Source organism: Trichosurus vulpecula, chromosome 8 (genome assembly GCF_011100635.1).
Source record: "Trichosurus vulpecula isolate mTriVul1 chromosome 8, mTriVul1.pri, whole genome shotgun sequence".
Lineage (NCBI taxonomy): Eukaryota > Metazoa > Chordata > Mammalia > Diprotodontia > Phalangeridae > Trichosurus > Trichosurus vulpecula.
In genome coordinates, this window is record NC_050580.1 from 168437638 (window position 1) to 168454838 (window position 17201).

General features: G+C 40.2%; 1 protein-coding gene across 1 annotated transcript in view; it reads left to right on the forward strand.

Moving 5' to 3' along the window:
• Window positions 1-373: 373 nt before the first annotated feature.
• LOC118829296 (aromatase) overlaps window positions 374-17201 on the forward strand; it is a 34493-nt gene continuing 17665 nt past the window's right edge. The window contains exons 1-3 of the mRNA XM_036736304.1: window positions 374-528; window positions 7429-7611; window positions 10815-10965. Coding sequence (XP_036592199.1) covers window positions 7467-7611; window positions 10815-10965 — 296 coding nt within the window. The 5' untranslated portion in view covers window positions 374-528; window positions 7429-7466. The remainder of the gene's footprint in view (window positions 529-7428; window positions 7612-10814; window positions 10966-17201) is intronic.

A 17201-nucleotide genomic window follows, 5' to 3' on the forward strand; every position in this document is an offset into this window, starting at 1 on the left:
CACTGTCTCTGGCTCTGTGTGTGTGTGTGTGTGTGTGTGTGTGTGTGTGTTTTCCTTCCAAAAACAATTTTTTTTTATCAATATCTTGATTGGGGGGGGGAGGGGAGTAAATATATCCTTCCTCGCTCCTGTCCACAATAAGCAGTAATCCAGGAACAAGAAAAGAAAAACAAAGAAGAAAGCAATTCAGCAGAACTAACCAATTCAGTATGGCAGGATATGCAATGTTTCGTACCCATGGTCCTGATTTCAAATTCTTCCAGCTTCAGGATTTTGTTCAAGTTGCCGAACGAACGTTCCTGGATGGCAGTTTCCACATCTGCAAAGCAGTGGGGGGAGGGGAAGGGATTGCGCAATGTCCCTTCGGGCCCTTGCGGCGCTAAATCCTGCGATCCCAAGGAAGCTGGCCTGGGGCCACGGTGGAAAGAGCTCTGAACACTGAATCCGAGGACCCGAGGACAAACCGGAAAGAGGGCTGAACGGGAAGGACCCGGGTTTGAATCCTGACTCTGCCATTTAACTAGCTGGGTGGGTGGTCCTGGGACAGTCCTTTAATGGCTCACCAGTAAAACGAGGGCTTGCCAGCCTCTTAAGACCCCTTCTCGTTCTAGGCCAGCGGCCCCAGGGGGCTGCAGAGGGGAGGCACCCACGTGAGGGCAGCCGTAGGAGGGAGAACCCACGTGGCGAGGCGCCGTTTCCCCGCTGCCGGGGGACCCGAGAGGGGACCGACCTGGGGCTGCCCTGCCGGACGGGGCCCACATGGACTGACGGGCCCCTGCCCTCGCTCACACAGCATGGGCACCAGGAGCTCCCGACTCGGGGTCTCCCCGGGGCCTGGCCAAGATGCCCCTGCCCCGCGGCGGCCTCCGGCCTCCAGCCTTCAGGACCGTTTCAGAAGGCGCTTGTGAGCCGGGCCAGCGGGGCCTCGAGGCCTGCGGCCCCGAGAGGGACCGGGGCTACTGCAGCTTCCAGCAGTTAAGTCTGGTCGGGGTCCCGAGCCCCTGGGCCTGCCCAACCCGACCCTGCCCCCCCCCCCCCCCCCCCGTGCACGTGCGCGCGCACCAACGGGGCTCAGTCACACCCAGACACACACACACACCATCAGGGCCTCAGTACGAGGACACACACACACACACACCCAGTAAAACGCACACACACTAACGGGGCTCAGTCACATCCACACACACATACACCGTCAGGGTCTCAATCAAGGTCTTACACCCAGATACAAATATATACATACTATTGGGGTCTCAGTACAGACACACACATACCCGGATCTCAGTCATACCCAGACACATGTAAAGCAAAAGGGTCTCAATACAAACAGGCACACACACACATACACACATAAACAGGCTCTTGGTCATACTCGGACACATAAACTATCAGAGTCTCATTAAAGACACACACATGCACACTAACAGTCTCAGACACACATGCAATAATAGGGTCTCAGTACAGACAGAGACACACACCAACAAAGTCTTAGTCATACTCAGACACATACATAAACTATCAGGGTCTCAGTAAAGACACACACACTCTCAGACATACATACAGTAACAGAGTCTCAGTATAGACAGACAGACACAAACCCACACAAACCCATACTCGGACACATACATACACTATCAGGGTCTCAGCATACACACATACACACAACAGGATTGTAGGCATACCCAGATACACATTCAATAACAAGGTTTCAGTACATGTACATATATATACACATTAACAGGGTCTCAGTCACACCTAGACATACATAAAGTAACAAGGTCTCAGTACACACACACACTCACACTAACAGGGTCTTAGTCATACTCAGACATATGCAGTACAGTACAGAAACGTACACACACTAACAAGGTCTTAATTAAACACACATACAGTAGCAGGGTTTCAGTACACACACACACACACTCTGATAAGGTCTGAATCACATCCAGATATATACATACACTATCAGGGTCTCAATACACACACACACTAACAAGGTCTCAGTCACACCCAGACACAGGATCTCAGTGTGCCCACACACACACACAGAGGGAGGTAAAGTTTCAAGTAGTTAAATCTTACCAGGCATCCAGAAACCCAGTCCCCACATATAGCCCACTGAGATCAATGCTTCCCCAACATGTATAGACACTAAAAAGGATCTCAGCCACACACTTGTTTTTAATTAGACCCATGATTTTAAAACTACACTCAGTGCATAGCATAGAGTCTAGCACATAGTAGGTGTTTAATAAATATTGATTGAAAGATTCCGTTGGTATATGAAACCATGTATCAATGCAAATGAGAACCTTCTTTGCAATTTATTGTCTTAGAGAGTTGTCTGGTGCACTGAGAGATTAAGTGACACAAGCCAATATATGTCAGGGGTGAGACTTGAACACAGGTTTTCCTGATTCTTTTCCAAGTGTGGAGTTTAAAAAAAACAACAAAATTAAAGTCTAGCTTGAGTGACAAGGGAAGAGACCCTAACATAAAAGATTATAAACATCTTGAGAGGTTTGGCCTTGGAATCTAGAAGACTTAAGTTCAAGTCCTAGATGTGACACAAGACTATGTGACCATGGGCAAGTCATTCAGATTCTCAGTGGCCCAGGAGTATAAGACTATTAGTTACATGATGGTTTCTGATCTACATTGGTGGAGGGAGTTTAATTCCTCACAGCATACAGGTTGAGGTATAATCACAGGTTGAGACTTCTTAGGTGCTCAAAGTCTTTCAACTTAGTGGGCACCTAATTATTCGTTGAATTGAATTTGAGATATAATGATTCAGATTATTTTATTTTTAGTGTATCTTGAATCAGAAGGGACCTTAAAGGCTACGTAGTCTAACCCTCTCAATTTATAGGTGAGAAAATGAGATCCAGAAAAGTGGCATGACTAACCCAAACTCAGATAGTGAATAGCAAGTCCAGGATTTGAATCCAGGACTCCTGACTCTAAATCGAGCACTCTTTCCACTGTTCCACTCATTTCACTGGGAAGATAAGGTGGGGAGAGACAAAAATTTTTTTCTATAATTTTTCACCTCTTATCTGGATGGTTGGGGCCTTTTCATCAAATTCAGTATTTTCATCTTGGGAATTGGCAAGCAGCACAGCACCATGGAAAGAACACAATATTTGGACTAAGAAGGTCTAGGTTCAAATCCCAGCTCCACTGACTTATTAGCTGTGTGACCTTGGACAAGTCTCTAAACCTCTTACTGGGCCTCAGTTTCTCATCTCTAAAATGAGGATGGCCTAGAAGTTCCTTTCCATCTGTGTCTTTTACCCCCCCATTCCCCCCCCACCCCTGCCGTGTGAACTTAGAATTTATGCTACTTTTATTGGGATTCTGGTATCTGTTGTCTTTTACCCACATAGGTGATAGTAATGACAATTTGAATTTATATATTGCCTTTCACTTATATTATGTTAATGAACAACTTTGGCAGTAGCTGATCAGTACTTACACGTAAGATAGGTAGGTGACTCTCTTTATTAGTCAATATTTGGGAGACACCAGAGAGATATTGAATGTTCAGTGTATTAGCAAGGCAATAATCACCATATAGACAGTAATTGTAAATATACCTATGTAGTTCTGTATTGCAAAATATAAGAGACTGTCCATATAAAAGGAAGAAGAAGTAAACTTTTTATTCAGACACCAGAGAACTAGATCTGAAACCCAATAAGTCCAATCCATCATAGCAGAAAAGAAATAAATACACATTGTCACAGGAGAGAACAACTCCATCTCAAAACCATTCCCACCCCATGCTGGGGCCTTGCCACCAACAATCACTCACAGCACAGCTAACACACATCTGTTCTCTCCCCCAGCTCTAACAACTCTGAGCATTTCCTGCTCCACCCTTTTAATTCCTCACATTCAGCAAGCTTCTACCATCACATGTGACTTAGGCTTCCTATGACATAAGCAGGTTGCATGGGCCTATTAATGGGTGGGAAAGGTCTTCAAATTTACATTACCATTACACTCAGCTACACACAAACATCTGCCTATGTGGTGTCCAGGCACAGAGACGGCTTTAGTCATTTACATGATGGGATTGTAGGCGCCATGGAAGCTCTTCTTTGTCCTCAAATATTCCCCCTTCCTTATCATTTGTATTCCTTTTGGGAAGGCTTTTCTGCCTTTAACACTTCCTAGTCTAAATGCAACTATTTTGGGGAAATGTAACACTTTTAGCCCTTACTTAGCAGCTAGCATTGTATTTGGAATTACTTTAAAAACTAAAATGCAGGCCTCAAGGAGTGACATGCAAAATAGGCCTGGGCCTGCTAGGTAGGAGAAATTGAGCCAAAAGGAGAGATGTCAGGAAGAATTTATTAAGGACTTACTGTGTGTCAAACATATAAGCACTGAACACACAAGAAAGGGCAAAACTTGGTTCTTGTTCTCAAGGAACTCACTTTCTAGTAGGGGAGACAACACGCAAACAACCATGGATGTACATGTACAGTATAAATGGAAGGTATTCTTCAAGTGAAGAGACTGGGGGTAGGGAAGGCCTCCTGCTGAAAGTGGGATTTGAGCTGAGTTTTGAGCAAGTCAGGGAAGCTAGGAGTTGGAGGTAAGGATGGAGAGCATTCCAGGCATGGGAGAGAACCAGTGAAAATGTATATTCGTGTAAGATGGAGTGTCGCATGTGAGGAACAGAAAATAGACTAGTTTAGACAGGTTGGGGGGTACTCCCCCATTGGAAAGGAGTCAAGTGTAAGAAGACTAGAAGGAGCCAGGTTGTGAGGGGCTTGTTTGCTTCTAGAGGTAATAGGGAACCATTGGCATTTACTGAGGAGGGTGAGGTGGATTGATATGGTCAGACCTGAGTTTAGGAGAGTCACTTTGGCAGCTGAGTGGGGGGAATGGATTAGAGAGGCAAAGGGCGTGAGGCATAGAGGCTAATCAGAAGGCAATTGTCCAGGCTTAAAGCAATGAGGGCCTTACCAGGGTGGTGGCAGTGTCAGAGGGAGGGGATGTTGTGAAAATAAAACTAAGATTTGACAACAGATTGGATGGTGAGTTCCAGTGAGGAGTCTAACATAACGCCAAGATTTCAATTCTGGGTGACTAGTTGGATGGATGGTGGCCCACTCAACAGTAACAGGAAAGATGGAAAGAGAGAAAGGTTTGGGTTAGGGGAGATGTCAAAAAAACTGTACTCCTTCATAGTCTTGCCTTAAAAGTGATACTACCCAGATACCCTGATGAGGTGAGATAGAATATAGAAACAATATAAGAAAGGAGAAAAAAAAATCCTCCTGCTCCTAACTTCTATCTCTATTCCTGGAACTAAAACTGAAATTTGTATGAAGTCAGTGACATAAGCGAGAACCTAACTTTATTGATTATGGCCCCCTGTTTGTCCTTTCCCTCAACCTACTGCATTTTAATGCATTTAAAAAAGAGATTCTAACACCATCACAATGGCACAAAGAAATTATTCCAAATCAGCTACAATTTCACCTTAGAAATTAGAACATAAAAACAAAATGAAACAACCACAAAAACCAAACCCTATCAAACAAGCAACTAGTTTTAATGATGGTTCCAGAGGTTTATTCCACTCAAATGATGAATTTCCTATACCATGTAACCAAGGGGCAGCTCAGTGGAACAGCAGATAGAGTCCTAAACCTGAAGTCAAGATTCCCCAGTTTGAATCTGGCCTCAGACACTTTCTATCCATGTGACCCTGGGCAAGGCACTTCACCCTGTTTGCCTCAGTTTCCTCATCCATCAGATGAGCTGGAGAAGGAAAGGGCAAACCGCTCCAATATCTTTGCCAAGAAAACCCCAAATGGGGTCATGAAGAGTCAGACATGACTGAAAAGCCTGAACAGCAGCATACCATGTATGATGCATTCCAGCGAGGTCTTATTGCGGGGAAAGTATCCTGCCTTGTACTATGGAAATAATGCTGGATTTGGAGTCAAACAACGGGAGTTTGAATGCCAGCTCTACCAGCTGCATGATCTTAACCTCTCTGGGCCTCAGAATCTTATTGGCAAAATGAAGAGTCTAGATTAGTTATCTAAGATGCTTTCCAGCACTAAATCTGTGAGCCTGGATTAGGGTACAGCATAGTGCCATGTTCATAATAAGTACTCAATATATGTTCATAGAATGAATGTATGAAAAAACAGATTGATTTTTTAAAAAAAATCTTTATATTTCAAGCAGTTTGGATAGCTGGTGTATTCACAACACATGGATTATTGAGATTTCATGAATGTTTTTTGGTATTTCATAGATTTTGCCTAAGTCTACTGCAGAGTTCCTCTTAATCACCCAAGCTGGGACAATTCCTAAATGCGGTCAAACATTGTAGCATATGCCTATCCCATTGAGAAAACCACAGACTTTAATTTTGTGTCTTTCCTCAGTACATTGATCTATCTAAGCAGCTGAGCCTCTTAGACCAGGGCCTGTAACATTATATTCTCACAGCCCAGATGGCATAAGCCTCTATTGAAAGCTTCTATATTGAAAAAGACAGATTGAGTAGTATACCTATGAATAACACAGGATAACCAGAAAGTAAAAATAAAATGTGGTTGCTCTATTAGAGAGGGCATGTGGCATTGATTTCACTGAGTGGCCTATAAGACAGTTAGTTGTTAGCATCCTACCATTTCCTAGAATATAATCCTAGAATATTCTCATCCCCCTCTTCTCCTCTCCTTCCCCTCTTTTTTCTCCTTTTTTTTCTCTTTTCTCTTTTATCTGTGACTTGGGCCTACTAGTGGCTCCCATTGGTATTGCTTAAGATTCAGTAATGTCCTAAAGATTTTGGACCTCAGTGAAGCCAAGAGATTTTTCTGAGTGAGAACTGTAGAATTGAGCTCAAATTAAATCATCTGAGGGCCCTGAATAAAATCCCTCCAGCACCCTAAGAAGCAACATCTATCTTGGAAGCTCACAGTTTGTGAACCTGGGTTTGGACAAGGGGTTTGGGGGGGAAGGATTTGGTTTTTGTTTTGAAAGGCAGATTTTCAAAATAGAACCTTCAGCTGAGCTCATGAGATGATTCAATCTCTGGAATGAACTGCATCTCCTTTTATTTTGGTTAGAAATTTGGTGCCCTAGCTGGTGTTCACGTCACTCTTCTAACTCAAGGGCAATTTTAAAGATATCAAAACCTTATCAGGTCAAGTGTCTAAAAGAACCTGAGAAAGACTACCAAGGTCAGAAATTATTTCAAGCCAAGGAGTCTATCTTCTAATTGCTTGTTTTGACTTGAAACCACAAATTCGTCTTGTCTAAGTGTCCAATCATATAAATCAAAGCTTGCATTTGGTGGGGATATCTGTACCATAAGGTGCTTTGCAGGGGGAATGTGAGTTGTAGCTTAAAGTTACATTGGACTTCTCCATAATTTCTGCCATTCTGTAGGTTTTTAAACAGTATTCCCTGAAGGCAAGAAAGACAAGATGATCCTGGAAATGCTCAACCCAATGCATTACAACCTCACCGGCATGGTACCTGAGGCAATGCCAGCTGCTACTATGCCCATCCTCCTTCTCAGCTGCTTTCTCCTCATGGTTTGGAGTTATGAAGACACTTCCTTAATACCAGGTAAAATGGAGGTGGAAGTATTTCTTTTTGTAGCTTAGCAGAAAGTTTATTTGGGCTTTGGGGCAACAGAGATGGAAAAAATCTTGCACAGTAGTGTCAAGGCATAATAAAAGGCCACTAACATAGTGTGAAACCTATAGCCAGGGTCCTACTAGTGAACTGTAGAATTGAAGTAGTCTTCTAGACAATCCAAGCCAAATTTTTGTTTTTAAGTCAGTTGTCAGGACTCTTAAAATTCATCCAGCCCTTTAAAACCATCTATATAAATGCCCAGTTCTACACTCCACTTTCTTTCCTAAGGCACATTTGGGAAGAGTATCCTCTTGAACTGAGGCTTGAGATGAGGTAGAGTGAGGGGATGTTGAAAATTGAATTCCAACTCCTTTTTTTAATGACAGCTTTCATTTTATTCCACTTTTTCTTGGGAGGTGAACTCTGGACAGCCTTCAGCAGCTCTCTCAACTTTCCCTCCCACTTTGCCTCCAACCTTCCTCCCTCTTTTCCCTCTACCCTACTCTTTCTCTCCTTTCCTCTTTCTCAAGAAGGGTGGTCAGGCTTAGTGGTCAAGGCTGGATGGGTGCTGGGGTAGAGAATGAGGGAGGAATTATCTCCATTCCTTCCATTTTCCATCTTAAGTTCTGCTGTAAACCACCACAATGAAATCCATAGGGAGAGAAAACTAGAAAATTGAGACGATTATCCAGATTTTGCAAGTTACAAGCCCTACAAAGCTGTTGTTTGGGGGATTACCCAGGTGATTTCCTGTGAGTATTTGTGTCTTTAGTTTTTAGCTAAAACTTCTCATGGCAGGACTCTCAAAACATGTCACATATTGTCAGTAATTGTGGTTCATAAGCATGTTTATTAAGCTTTTGAAAGTCTGGTCTGCACAGCCAGAGATAACTAGGCAAGTTAGGGTAGAACAAAATGCCTAGCCTTGGCAGAGTAGCTAAATAATTATGTAATATTTTCCCCTGAATATATAATTGCCTGCCTCTCCCCTTGCCTCAGCCTGGTACTTTGGGCTAGTTTAACAGCTGATTCTGGCAAGAGCACAATTTGGTCAGTTGACATACAATTGAGTGGGCAAAAAATCTTAATCAGCTTTCTGATATTTCTGTGTGATTATCAGCAAGGAAATTAAACCTCATTGGGATTATTAGTTTCACAGTCTATAAATTCCTAGTGCTTTACTTGGTTTGCTGAATTAAACTATGGCTTTTATTGGCTGTATCTCTCCATTTAAAAATTTTAAGTGATTTTTCTAAGTAAATATTAATGTTATTTTGATACAATGCCAGATATTAGGATGAAAAGTAAAAAATTTAGTATTTCATTCATTTCTTTCCATATCTCCAGATGTTATCAAATTATATAGGTTGAAACATCCAGATATTTGAATAGATTTTTGTTTTCATGCAGATGTTTAGCACCATGTAGGAACAGCCTAAAATGATTCCCTGAAGCATAAATGCATGGAAATCTTACCTCTTAGGATATATGCATGAATCTAATTATAAAAATGCCTTCGAAATTTGTTATTGTCCATGTTACAAAGTAACTACCTTTATGAAAAACTAATGAAAACTGGTTAATCAATTCTTTGTTAGAATTGTGTGGGATGGTTTAAATATAAAACTTGGTTGCTAAGTTCAAAGACTTGTGCTATATTATAAAAGAAAATCTTCCATAGGGAAACAACCATATATTGTTTTCTTATTTTTAAAATTTGCATATGTCTGTATGTGTATACATGTGTGTGCACCTGTGTGTATATATCATGATCATTTTGTTTCCTTGTTTTTTATCTGCTATAAAATGACAGCTATCTTCTTAAGGGGTGGAAGAAAGGTTTTCTTTGTGGCTACTCTAACCTAGCCATTGTAAAACTAAGTATTGGTAGTTATTTGGTGAACTGAGAACTAGAGAACCAGTTCAAATAATTTAGATCAAAGCTTATATTATCAAGATTGTTAAAAAAAAAAGCACCAAACTTAGAATTGGACAACCTGGATTTTAATCCCAGGTCTGCCACTAGCTAGCTCTCTGACCTTAGGCAGGGAACTCTGCATCCCAGGGTTTCTATTTCCTTATTTGCTACATGAAGGGGTAGAACTAGATGATCATCTAGCTTCAAAGTTTTATGATTCTATATTTGTATATTTAATTCCATAAACCTCGGGTTTATAGGCTAGTGAGGGAAAGGATGTTTCATAGCACTCCCTTCCCGTTAAATGTAACATAATTGACAGTTTGAGATTAAAAGGAAGATAATTAGAAAGATTATTTTATAATAAAACCACAAAACTATCTCAAAATTAAAAAAAACCTTTACTACAACTAGCTAAATTCAGATCACTTCTTTTGGTGCTTTGAAATGAACAGTATATAATTTTTTATCAGTATGATGAATTAAATATCTTTGCAATTCTCTGGATGTGTCTGCATAAGCAATATGAAGTGGGAAATTCAGTCAATTATTTGAATTCAAAACATCTGTTCTTTGGGTATTGGGGTGGGGAATGAATTGTTGGGCCCAGATTATCCAGATTGGCTGGCATTGATATTGGCATTGATCAGGCACTGGATAATTTGTTCAATTCTTTGGCCCACTTTATTTAGCCTAAAGTTCTCCTTTACCAATAAAGCAGTGTTTAAGAGTGAAATTATGTGCTTTGATAGACCTTACTATCATTACAAAGTTGTAGAACTTACTTGATTTGTAATTCAATAATCTGTGAAATGGCTACTCCAAAATGACCATTCAGTTTAATCTTTATTCAGTCACTTTTTTTTTTGCACAAAAGCCAGATTTGGAGCATTATTAGACAATTAAAATGGTTTAACTATCTTTCTTCCACTAAGATTCCACTAAGATTACATGATCAGCTAATAGACAAAAATTATCCAAAATGAGAAATCAACGGTCCACCAATTCATTTAGGCATTTAGTAGGGCTGATATTAAATCGAACTACTTCATCTACTTAATTATCCCTTATTTATGAAAGGGGAAAATTCTTCAAAGTAATACTGCTGAAATTAAATTAAATTTTAATTAAATTAAATTAAAATTTAATTTAATTAAATTTTCATGGGAACTCAAGAATTTGCATTCGAATTCAGATGTAAAAGAATTTGCATGATATAAAAACAGCATCTGGTGGGCTAAGATGGTGATTATATTTTGAATATCTTTTCTAGGTCCTGGTTACTGCATGGGAATTGGGCCCCTCCTTTCACATGGCAGATTTCTATGGATGGGAATAGGCAGTGCCTGTAACTATTATAATAAGATGTATGGTGAATTTACGAGAGTATGGATCGGTGGAGAGGAGACACTCATTATAAGCAAGTAAATATTTTTAAAAATCTTCTAAGAAATAACATTATAAAGTTTTAATTTGGGCTTTTTATTATGAATAATAGTTATTTCATTATCTTAAGATGTTTTCTGTGCTTGTGTAATTACAAGTAAAATAAGGTACATAGCTGAGCAGTTTACCTGATAAAATTGAACAGTATAGACAGAATGAATAATTTAGGTTTTGCTTAAATCAAGACCTTTATAGGCAAAATAGTTGGAAAGTTGAATTGTTCTCTTAATAAACCTTGAGGATTTGTAGATGTATAATACAGATATTAATGAGGGTTTTAAAAACCAATTTTAAAAGCTGAATTAACAGTATTGTTGGATTATAACAAAAACAAATCTGGCTGGTCCAGTTTGCTTGAGGAATAGTTTAATGTATTCCCAGTTCTGTACTACTCTGTTCTTCCAAATGGACAGATAGATCACAGAAAAACAAGCCAGCTGCATCTTTCAGCTCAGGTTGCTTATGCGGAAAACAGGATTGCACATGGTCCACCTGATGGGCAGAAGAAAGCAATTTCTGAATAAATCTTGAAAAAATAAATTACTGAGAAAAAAAGTTTTGAGGGACTGAATTGTTCAAATTGCCTTTCTAATGCTGGTCTAATTTTGGCTGTGATATGGCAGCCAAAATAAGCTAATGGGATTTTAGGCTACATTAAGAGAGGCACCGAGTTCTTCTTGACCCCAGAGAACAGAACTAGGAACAATGGAAGTTGCAGAAAGGTAGGTTTAGGCTACCTTTAGGGAAAAATTTCTTAGCAATTGAAACTATTCAAAGTAGAATGGGTCATTCTCTAGTAGATAAATGGTCAAAAGATATGGACAGTTTTCAAATAATTGCAAACTATAAAAGGCCATATGAAAATGTTCTCCAAGCCACTAATAGTGAGGGAAGGGCAAATTTTTAAGACTCTGAGGTTTCACTTCATACCCTGGAAAGCAGCAGAAAATGGGGAAAAGGTCAGAGAGTGCATAGAGCAGCAGGGCCTGGAGTCAGGAAGACCCGAGTTCAGATTTGTCTTCAGACACTTAGTAGTTGTGTGACAACCGGCAAATCACTTAGCTTCTGTCTGCTCCAGTTTCCTCATCTGTAAAATGTTGTTGGTGTTGAGAGAGCTGTGAAGTGGTCCAGCCTTTCTAGATTTCATTATAGAGCTAAACAAACAAAATGTCTGCACTGTCCGTACTCTTTGACCCAACAATATTCTTTCTGGACACGTACCTTCAAAGAAATCAAAGGCAAAACTGATTGAATATATACCAAAACATTCATAGCAGTATTCTTTGTGGTAGCCAAGAATTGGAAACAAAGTGGGTGACCATCACTAGGGCAGGGCTGAAAAAACCATAGTGTATGAATGTAATTTAATATTATTGTGCAGTATGAAATTATGAATGAGGAATTTAGAGAAACATGGGAACGTTTGTGTGTACGTGTGTGTGTGACTATGATGATGTACATGGAAAGATCACTCAAAGGAAGATGATCCTGGATGATAGGAAAACCAAAGAAAGTTCTATAGAAGATAGAAATGAAATTTATTTCCTCCCTCGTGAGGGGTTGGGGAGGAAAGAGTACCAGGGAAGAATATTATATTGCGGAATATTGTCAGACCTGATCTCTGTGATCAGATACTTTTGCTTTGTTGTTTTCCTTTGTCTCTGTGGAAGGTTCAATTTGAAGAGGTGGGCTGGTAAATGAATGTGATATAAAAATGAAAATCAACATAGATGGAGAACTGGAAGGGACCTTAGACATCATCTACCCCATGAGTTCTTAACTTGGAGCCTATGTACTTGTTTTTTAAAATATTTTGATAACTTTATTTCAGTATAATTGGTTTTCTTTGTAATATATTTTGTGTATTTTGAAAATTTCATGGCAGCTAAGTGGCACAAGTAATTTAACTGCATCTTGCCTCAGTTTCCTCGTCTATAAAATGGGGATAATAATAGAACCTACCCCCCATGATTATTGTGAGGTTAAATGAGAGAATATTTGTAAAGCACTTTGCAAACCTCAAAGCGCTGTATAAATGCTAGCTATTGTTATTATTATGCATTTTAAAATATTATTTTAAGAAGGGTGGTAGTCACTTAACCTCTTAGTGCCATAGCAACTCTCTAAGACTACCAGTTGCAATACAAGTGTTGGTGCCCATTTTTAGAGAGAGTTTCCTATGCCCATGAAATCATAGATCTGCTTTAAAAAAAAAGTAAGTAAAGCACTTTTGCAAATTGTCTTACTTCGAGTCAAGACTATCAATTAATAAATTGTTGCTTAAGTGTACTAAATAAGACCTTCATAGTCTAAAAGAATTATCAAATGTTAGAGCTGGAATTTAGCTATATCTTTCTTGAACTAATCATTTGGAGGAAAACTGGGGAGGAGGTGAAATTAATATCCAGATGTTTGAGCTTGGTCTATAAGTATTTGACTATTTGGATTATTTTCTTTTACATTCAGGTGGTATTGTAGAGCTTCCAGAAATGCCCATTAGATAATCTTTATATGATTTAATGCAAATAGCCACCCTAAAGCACCTTAATAGCCAAAACATATTGTTTGATTTTTTCTTTGCCCTTTTTTTTTTACCTTGGATAGAGTTCTGGCCAACAAGTTAAAACTAATTTTCCATCTGAACCACTCAATTTATACTCATTTAGAAAGTCAGTATTTTGGCTACTTACGCAATCAACCGTCTTAAGAATGCCCCCTTCACTATTTGGAACTTTGGGTGGTAGATGAAGACGCTTACTGTGGCTTGCTCAGTCTTCTACCACTCACCATTTAGTCACTCTTGCCTGCCCAATGCCTTGTCTGTCCCATCTGGGCCTCTGTCTGCCCTGGCACCTTCTTTCCTCATTAAGTAGGGGAAATGATCCCACTAACTTCAGGATTTCTGACCTGAGTTGATGATATCTATCAAGTTCCCAAGGGCTAGAGGACGTTTGAGTCACAATTCAAAGGTGTGTTGGTTGATCCAGCCCCCAAGGCCTTTCATGAGAGGAGGTTCTTTCTAAAAAGAACGGTACCAGGTTCTGAATTTAGACTGCCTAAGAGAGCTTCCTGCCAGGCAACCCTGGCTACCATGGAATTTACCTGCCCTTCTCTATTACTCCGGAGAACCTTTCTTACTGGAATCAATTAATGAGTTCAATCAAACTTAATCAAACTTTTAAGATGGTTTAGTTAAAAATAGAGTCGTGGAGGGAGAGTGGACCCTGGAAAGAGATAGAATAAAGAAGTGTCTCTGAGGGAAGTATTAGCGCAGCAGCAGATTCAAGAGCAAGCATTTACTCCCTAAATAAGTTCTTCCTCTTCTAGGGTATTTATTGAAGCTGATTGCAGACAGCCCTACTTTTGGAAGGAAAGAACTTGCGGGCGTCACAATTTTATTCCTTTTTAAGAAATATTTTGAGAAATAACTTAGACAACATCCCCAGAAGGAGAGTTTTATTAACAACACACACAAGTCACTTAACCTATCTGATACCCAATTTTCCCATCGGTAAAGGGTGGAATCTGGACTAGATGACCATTCTCATTCTAAACCTATACTCCTGTGAACCATAATGAGGCCAGGGAAGCTTCTTCAAGCAGTGATGTCTTCACAGCCTTCCTTGTCCCTCCCCCACCTCTCCATTTCTCTCCTTGTCCTCTTTGCCCAAACTTTTCACATGCACGCTAAGCTGCCTTTAATCACTTCACAGGTACCATCACCCTGTTGTTGAAGGAAACTCTTCCTGGAGAGAAAGTGTTTTTCTCGATTCCCTTTTTTCCTGCTGACTCTTCAAATCTTATCCAGAGCTGCTAGTACCTCTTGGAAAGACCCTGCTTTGACACTAAAGAGTTTTTTTCTTTCTGTAAGAAAATTTTGTTGTTTTTTTTCCCTCTTTTTTGAAAAGTTTGAAGGTTACGTGGAAGCTATGGCTAAACTTGGAGGGAACCAGTTACTCAGTTCAGATTAGTCCCAACTTACTATAGAATTGTGGTGGGAATAGAAGTACTTTCTGGAAACCCCTTCTGTCCTTACAGGAAAACACATGGATCAAACACTGAGACTTAAAGTAGGCTCAGAATTGGTTTGGATGACCTTAAATGGACCAGGTTGATGTGATCATTTATTGCTAAGTGGGTCTCCTTCCCCATCACATTGGAAATGTATTGAAGCTATAAAGAAGCAAGACTAATTCCATAGGCTTTGTATATTATAAGAGCAATGAAGCGGGGCTGGGCAAACAGAGAACTTAGAGATTGCTCAAGGCTTCCTGGTGTGGAAATTTCCTCTGCCAATGCAGATTGCAACTTGTCTATGACTCAGTTAAGTCAATAGTTTGACTGAGGCCCTGGAAGGCTAAGTGAAAAAAAAGCATTTATTAAATGCCTACCCTATGCCAAGTGCCTTACAAATATTTTCTCACTTGTTCTTCATAACAACCCTGGGGGGAAGGCACTAATATCCCCATTTTGCAGTTGAAAATTTGAGGCAGAAATTAAGTAATTTACCCTGTAATACCCAGCTAGGAAGTGTGTAAGGCTGGATTTGAACTCAGGTCTTTCTAACTCTGGGCCCAGTGCTCTATCCCCTCTACTACCTAGTTGGCTAGGATAGCTAGCACTTACATAACACTCTGAGGTTTGCAAAGTGCTTTACAAATATTATCTCATTGTAGCCCCATAATAACCCTGAGAAATAGGTGCTATTATCCCTATTTTACGCATGGAAAAACTGAAGCAGACAGAAGGTAAGTGACTTGCCCAGGGTCACACAGTTTGTAAATATCTAAGGCTGGATTTGAACTCAGATCTTCCTGACTCCAGGCCTAGCAGTCCCTCTGCTATTCCACCTAGCTGCCTTGCCCAAGGTTACACAACTAGTTATCAGAGGCAGAATTTGAATCCAAGCCTTTCTGACTCTAAGTCTAACATTCTACCTATTATATCATGTTGTCTTTCCAGACCAATGTCTTCATAACAATCAAATTTCCAGGCTATATAAAATCAATCAATTAGCAAGTACTTCTTAAGTTCCTATTCTGTGCCAGTCTCTACGCAAGTGTTGGTGATACAGAATACAGAGCCAGAAGCAAAGCAGTCCCTGACCTCCAGGGGTTTATATTCTAACGGGGTAGATAGACAACATGTGTGTATTTATATATGTGTGCAGCTTATGGGAGGTACTTAGTAGATGTTTATTGACTATGTATGTACAGCATATACTGTGTGCATATTGACCATGCATATACTGACTGTCTGTAATGGTACATACAGTTCCTAGAGGAGAAAGCACTAAAAGTTGGGGGAATAAAAGGGGGCTCCTGAAGAAGGTAGCGCTTGAGCCCAGCCTTGTAGGGAGCAGAGATTCCAATGGCTGGAGGTAAGGAAGAGGAGCATTCCAGGTATAGAGAACAGCCAGTGCAGAAGCACAAGGCAGAACACAGAGTGTTGGGTGAGTGGGCTGGGGTGGGGGATGGGGGACCACAAACATACGATCCAACCATGTTAAATGTTTTCATTTCAAGAACTTTGTCTATGACATTGTTAATTACTGGTCTTCTGTTGAAAGAAGTTAGATGTGTGTGTGTGTGTGTGTATGTGTGTGTGCGCGCGCGTGCGTGTGTATGCAGCAGAAACTGGTTATAAGTAATAGATATAGCCCTGTAAGGAATCTCAGGGACCATCTCATTTTATCCCCTCATTTACAGTTAAGGAAATCTAGGCCTGAGGGAGTCCAAGTGACTTGCCAAGGTCATACAGATGGTGTGCATAGAGGTAGGATTCAAATCCAGGTCTTCTGACTCCAGAGGCAGTGCACTAGGCTTTTCGCCAGTTCTTTTAGTAGAAAGAGTGTTGGATGTGAAGTTAGAAGACCCAAGTTCAAGTGTAGATTCCACGGCTTACAACTCAGTGATGTTGGACGAGTTAACTGTAAAATAAGGTGATTGGATAGGAAGGGAGAGCTCCAGCTCTGAATCTGTAACTCTGCAATCCCTCTCTTTTTTGTTCTGGATTCTTAAGCATTTTTAAGATGTTAGCTCCCTCTATTGGACATTATTTTCAGGCAACAGCACAATTTACTGACTGAAGGAAACACAGAAAACAAAAAAAAAATTATCGACAATTCTGTGACAGAGTTGCACTGAACAATTTAGTTTAAGCAAGTGCAAAAGTTAGAGACATCAGCCAAAAAAAAGGCTACGTATTCAGAAAG